The sequence below is a fragment of the Lissotriton vulgaris genome, unplaced genomic scaffold (genome assembly GCF_964263255.1).
Source record: "Lissotriton vulgaris unplaced genomic scaffold, aLisVul1.2 SCAFFOLD_1672, whole genome shotgun sequence".
NCBI lineage: Eukaryota > Metazoa > Chordata > Amphibia > Caudata > Salamandridae > Lissotriton > Lissotriton vulgaris.
Genome location: NW_028252384.1, coordinates 499,219 through 506,197, shown reverse-complemented (window position 1 = coordinate 506,197; position 6,979 = coordinate 499,219). Strand labels below are relative to the sequence as shown.

Below are 6,979 nucleotides of genomic sequence, written 5' to 3'. Positions count from 1 at the left end.
GGAAGCTGTCTTTAGGATTTTAAATGCTAAGCATAGCGTTTTGAAGTGAATCCTTTTCTCCATTGGGAGCCAGTGGAGTTTGGTAAGAACATTAGCTACGGACGTGTGGCGGGGGATTCCTACCAGCGCCCTGGCGGCGGCGTTCTGGACTCGCTGGAGTTTAGCTTTTTCAGCTACATTCGTTCCTAGCAAAAGGGAGCTGGCGTAATCCAGCCTGGAGAGGATGGCTGCATCAAGGTGGGTTTATTAATAGGAGACGTTTGATACCAAACATCCCTATTTTCAGTGAGGCCATCATGTAGCTGGGGAACTAGTTTTCACCAGTGTTCAGCACATGTACTGAAACTGGCTTCTCTGTACACTTTTACTTGCTCGTGCAGATGTGTCCTCACATGTAGTATAGTGCACCCTGCCTTAGGGCTGTAAGGCCCGCCACAGGGGTGACTTCCCTAAACTGTTTGTCTGCACCAAGACAGCAGCCTGCAGGGGCAGTCTGTATGTGCTTAGTGAGGGGTCCTTTAGGGTGGCACAATTTGGGCTGAAGCCCTCAACGGTCTTCTTGCCAGGGGTACCTTTTACTATGGACTTACAGGGAATACCAATGTTATTACCAATTGGGGAAACAATTGTACAGTTTTGGGAAAGAGATCTGGCACTGGGAGCCTGGTTAACAGGAACCCAGCGCACTTCCAGTAAAAGTCACATCAAATTCCAGACAAAAAGTGGGGGTGACCATGTCAAAAAGTACACTTTCCTACATGGCCCACAAGTTTTAAGTGGATTGTTTTAAAAATTACATGATTTTTTTGGTTTTATGTTTCCTTTTATGAAATTGAATATAGCCCGGTATTTGGATATATCTCTGTATTTGTAAAGCACAAACTAAACACCCCTAAGGGTCTCAAGGCGCTGGGAGTCTTCGGGGAGATTATGCAAGCTATTGCCCAGAGTCACAAGGTGCTCGGCTGAGCTCCCGCTGGTGCTGGGGGTGCGCCACACCTCTCCCTAGCCACATCCTATTTGACAAAACTGAAAAAAAGAAGGCAGTGTTAAGCTGCCTGATGCATGGGTTTAGGAGGGCACCTGGACAAATAACATCACACACATTACAGCAATACATGAAATACAGTTGGAGATCGAAACCTCCTCAATTTCATAGTCAACTTGGATAACAGTTTTCAAGAACGTTTTGGGAAAGCACAAGAAAATATTCTAGAATGTCCAAGACTGATTATGAGTAACAGGTCTGTTAGACCTGACATCCTCAGCTTGATATTCCCCCAAATGTTTGCCTTCACTCTTCCTGCTTTGCCCATTTTATTAGTTTTTGTTGCCATTGGGACTCTAAGCACTGTACCACTGCAAACAATGCTAAAGTTCTTGTGTGCTTTCCTAACACAGTAAAAGTGGACTACACCTATTTGACACATTTAATTTACTCTTAAGTCCCTAGTAAACAGTACTACCTGAACCCAGGTCCTGTTCATTAAATGCTACAAAGTTATCCTGCCGAACCCTTGGTGCTACCCACTAAAGTAGCCTTTTAAAACAGATTTCAGGCTTGCATGTCTTTGCTCAGGTCCAACAAACCTCGAACCACTATCTCCAACTCCAACTGCAAAGCGCCTGTGGAGAGCACTGATAAGACCACAAAGGATTCTCTTGTAGGAGCATACTATCCACGACACACTTCCTGAACAATCCTAGCTATGCCTGGAACGACGACAGTCACCATGCTCTTCTTCAGGGCTCCAATGTGCTTCTGAGTTTTCCAGAACCTGTTAAACCACACGTCTATCATGGACATTCTATAACTTGCTCTCCACTGCAATAACTTCTGGCAAAAAAATTACTTTACTTATCCTTTTGGCCATCCACATTTACATACAATAAAATATACAAACAGTAAAACAAATGATTGGTCACATGTTATAAGAATTACAAAAAAGTCTAGCCAATCCCTCTTTACCTAGAAATATATACTAAATACTTTAAACTATTTACCCACTTTTCATGAAAAGAAATGATATTTTATCTAAACTGTAACTGTTTAAAATGTGGATACCGCTGAGTACACCACCTCTCAGCATCATCTTGAAAGCTACACTTCTTGGTCTAAGACACAATTCATATTTATTATTTTTATTCAAATTAGTCCCAAGAAGAATAGTGTTACTTCAAAGTGTAGCAAAAAAAGTCAATGACTGCAGACCAATGGGGAGGTTGAAAGCACCTCCTTTAATCACAACTATTTTACTGAAATAATTAAGGTTTCTAAAAATGAATGTTGACTAAGTTGACGTTTCATAAATTTACTTTAATAGAGTAGTTATTGCTGCACACATAGGCTGTTGTAAATTACATGCTCTACTATTACCCAATTAAATGGTACTTAATTTACTATCCTTGGAAGGATGGAAAGCTGAGCTGCCATTAATGAGGCTCAAACTGAGACCTGCATATAACTAATTATGTTACAGTGCGGGTTGGTCTCACTGAACCACCCAGCTGCTATCCTTTGGTAGACTGCAGCAGCCATATTTGGCAAATTCTTGATTATAATTTATAGACAGCAAGTACACAAATCACATACGAAATGCGTATGCACTTCTGAATATGTTTGTATTTCCTTTTTAGCCAGAACACAAGAAATCATATCAAGTAGAATTCAATTATCGAAAGCATTTTAAACACTTGTTATTCTGGGTTTTATACATATATGGTAACAAGAGTATTATGTTGAGTTAATAACAATATTCTCAAGTTACTCTTAAGGAAGGCTCAACCCATTTCCAATGTTCACCAGAGGAAGTCACCTAGGTTTTGGATTTATTTTACTGCAAAGAAGGCCTCCCTTCAACAGAGTTTCCTGGCAAGGCAATGCAGAACAATAAAGTAAAGTGGACTCGCCACTTCATGTCCACTGTGCCTATAGCCTTGGAGTGTTGCGTATGAAAGGGGCTAGCCTTAACCTAGGTACAAATCCTACAAACTAAGAACTGGAGCCACTAAAAGCAAGGTCAAGCACTCTAAACAAGGAAGGAGATCCTAGGTGAACAAAAATATACTTCTAAATATGGCATGGGATGTTTGTTTTATTGCACCTTTTGGAAAACCCTAAAGGTTATATTTTGCAATATTCTCCATCAATTTAAGTAGGCCAAGGTTCAAAAAATTGAAAATTTCAGGTTAGATTGGATCGACCAACCAGAATAGGGCCTCTTATGTGTGAATGCACCATAACACCGGCTCAAATGGAGGAAGGCTGAAAGATTGTGAAAAGTTAGCAACGTGGAGAATCCCCTAGAGAACAGTTAACAGTGTTGTAGAGTGTGAATTCTGAAGGCCCTGCATAAGGCTATCAAAAATACCAGTGATCCTTGTCCAGCCCATCGTTTAGGAAGCTGTGACACCTACTTTCAATGACAAAAGTGAATTTATGTCTCTCTGGCAGAAGCTAACAAAGTTGTAGGAAGGCCTGTGCAAAATGCCAGGATCATCACCCCACTTTCTTTCCCTTACTCTTCTTATGCTCTAAGGTGATAGAAGAAGAGAATAAGCTAAATATTTTAAGTAAAAGCTAAAATATTCCGAAGGGATTCTGGCTTTGACTAATTATCTTTGAGAAGAACTTGAATTAGGAGCCTCGTCGGTGGGGGGGGGGATGGGAGGGGGGGGGGTGTTGGATTGAGGGGTAACAAAAGTAGTCATGTAGTTCTTAAATGTTTAGTTTTGAGGCACAAACCTGTCCTTCAATTAAACTAAAAAGAAGAGAGTAAAAAAAACACCACTGCAGAAACAAACAGGAACTACTGCCTCATATGTTCCATCCATCAGGGTGAGGTACCCAGAGAACACAAGGGCCTCCTTTTGCAGGTCAACCTTTTTCCTACTATTATAGCATGCTTTCCAGTCACATAGCGGTACAATGCAATCACTAGTGGGCTATATGCACGCAGACATAAGATGTTCAAGCTTCACTTACTTGATAGAAGGAAACAACAACTAGGATTTTTAAAAATGTACATCTGCAGTTCGTTGGTTGCTGGTGGTGGAGTCTGCCAACAAATATGCTGAGGATCCAGAGAACATTAAACTGAACTTTATTTACAATTTTTTTTATATGTAGATTTTATATTCTCTTTCTTCATGTGAACCATTATGGTTAAAAACGTCAAGTAGGAAAATAATTTTAAAAAATCCCTGCAAAAATAGTCAAGTTTCGTCTTTAAAAGTATAAAGAGCCTTATCTTTCTATTATACAATATCCCTTTATTGTCACGAGGTACAGTCTCTCAGCTCGGTGGCTAAAGTTCCTCTCTCAGCTGCTTTTCCTTCTTGCAGTTGCATATGGAAGTGCTGTCATCTGGCTGGGGAACAAGTTCCATCCCATCCCGTATCTCAGGGCGACTGGATTGACGCTCTGCGTATTTCTGCAAGATGGAAATCAACATTCAAACATTACAATATGCTGGAGTGACAAGTGAACCAATTCGTTCACATTTGGCACATATAAGCTCTGAATTAATCTTGGTTTGGGTTCCCAATCTACAAATTTTATTTTGCTCTAATTCACTTTGGTGGACCAGTCAAGATAAATAGGCAAGAACAGCTTCATTAATACAAGGCACAGGTTTAGAATCGATTTGGTAAAGAGTGAGGTCCAAACCTGGGACAATAGTACAAATGTTTCATAAATGTTGGTTGCATGGGTGATCTATTGTGAAGGAAGGGGACCCCAGCATCAAGGGATCTTTTTCTAAAAGTGCCAATGTTGAAATGTAAATCATGTAGGGAATTAGAAGTTTAATTTTATATTGTTAGGGAAGTTTGTATGGAGTGGATGTTTTCCCACAACAGTGTGAACTGCAGCCAAGCGCTTGACATTGAGCACTATAAAACAGTGAAGAAGTATAAAGGGATTGTTTACAAAGGGGGTGCAGTTAGCAGTCAAGTGATACATTTTAAAGAGGTTCCTGTCAATAACACGCAAGAGTTATTACAACTGTTTACGTTTAAATCATTTGCATAAAAATATCACTACCAGTATCAACTCTGACCGAGATCCTACAGTACATAAAATGGAGCCACAACTCCAGAACTCTCGAGATAGTAAAAGTCAAGCTGGATCCACCAATTTAGACAGTCGGATATCTGAGATGAACGTCACCATTTCAAAAGAATGCATCGCTAATAAATGTATCTGCATTTTAACAACACTGTTAGTCAGAAAGAGAAGAGAGGAGAAAGGGCAAAAAAAGAGGAGGCATGAGGGAGGATACAGGAGAAAAGGGGGCAAGAGACATGAAGGTAAGTGAGGAAAACACAGGAAGCGGAGGGACAAAGCACAACATGTTTTCCGCTGATCACTGAAGAGTTCAAAGTGAAAACTAAGTCCTCATCTCCCAATATGGTTTTCAGTTTTGTTAAAGAGTTTCAAGCAGAAACCACCTCAATATCCTCCAATCGCCACAATATAAACATCATCCCGAGTTGGTCTGGGTAGCACCAGACGTGCCACTTTCCGGGACAGAGCACACTGTGTCAGTCTGGGTGAAGACATTAGCTTTGCCATCTCTTACCACTATAAGATAGCTAAAGTACAAGAGCAACAAAATATTTGTCAGTTCTATCAGCTCTTCATGCACCTCCTGTAAGTCTCTCCTCTTTGTCTGCATACTCACCCTGAGATCAGGAAAAGGCAGACCACATTTTTCTTCTTTCAACACTACAGCTTTCTTCAAGACTTGTTCCCTCATATCAGTATCAGAAAGGGTCACTACGATAGTACCAGCCCATAACCTAGCAGGGGCTTCAGGTGATCGGATTGGTAGCCTATGGGACCTTTTCACCAGATCTGTTGGAATACAGTTATCAGGCAGCACATCTTCTCCAAAATAGGTCTATAGTGCCACATTTGTTAGATTATTTTAGAAGCTAGCTGGAAATCCCGCAACTTTAATGCTAGCCATGCCTCAGGTTTCCTCCAAAGGCTATGCAACATTTCACTGTGAGGCAAACAGTTACACAAGCTCAACATTGGTGTTTGTCCTGCAGTGATTTCATTATTTTTTAACGGAGGTACCTACCTTGCCCCCAATCCCTCCCCAACTTTCCAGTGGACAATTTGCCACCTCCAACTGTAGCACTGTTTAATTAGGCAGCAAAAAGGCAACATCCCTCTCCAAAGATTTCGCTGACATCAGATTTCTGTATGACCTTGGAGGTGGCCTCCATGCTCGTGCCTATTGCCTTGTGGTGGGAAGCAAGAGGTGCGATACCCAACTCTACCACTGCGTCGATGAGGCAGTGGTCCTGCGGGTTTCCAATTGGTAGGCTGTTTGCACCTGCACATCATTCCCTTTAATCCAGAGGAACCAGGAAGAAGGCTAAGACTCAAGCTAAGGTGCGCAGGTGGGGAGGGTGCACATGATGTATGTGCTGTGGTTCAGCTTTGGCATACTGGAGTGCCGTTACTGTCCTGCTCAAGCTAGTGATTCATTTGTAGATTGGGGTACACTTTGAGGTGGGGCGGACATGGACACTGGCGCAGGCAGCTATAGACCGCAAGTGGGGGACTAAGGATCGCTGGCCAAGCATGATACAGTGCCATATTAGGGTAGCAAAATTAGCAACAAGGGAATAAAAGTGCAAGCTCTATGCAATTCTAAAGGAACTTAAAGTACAGGCATGGTGTGGCTCCGGCTCACTGGCAAATTATTGTGTTTTTGTTGTTATTACCAACACGGTCTATGCATCAACCCTGCTTTGGCTTTGAAGATTCAGAAGCTGTATACCCAGCTTTACTCTAGTCTACGGGTGAAGCCTCTCAGTACTGCAAGGTGCAGTGTTAGCGCTATAACTACCTTTGTTTTTCTTCTTGATCTCCAAATTCCTCAATCAAGCACAGCCCCTGAGGAACTGAGTCTTACTGTTTAATATATCAACTGTTCATAGGGATCAGAGGAACCTAAACTCA

At 41.6% G+C, this 6,979-nt stretch overlaps 1 protein-coding gene across 1 annotated transcript in view; it reads right to left on the bottom strand.

Moving 5' to 3' along the window:
• Window positions 1-4,086: 4,086 nt before the first annotated feature.
• Window positions 4,087-6,979, bottom strand: part of LOC147662580 (protein O-glucosyltransferase 3-like) — a 74,844-nt gene continuing 71,951 nt past the window's right edge. The window contains exon 8 of the mRNA XM_086951069.1: window positions 4,087-4,433. Within this exon, the coding sequence (XP_086807195.1) occupies window positions 4,308-4,433 (126 nt within the window). The 3' untranslated portion in view covers window positions 4,087-4,307. The remainder of the gene's footprint in view (window positions 4,434-6,979) is intronic.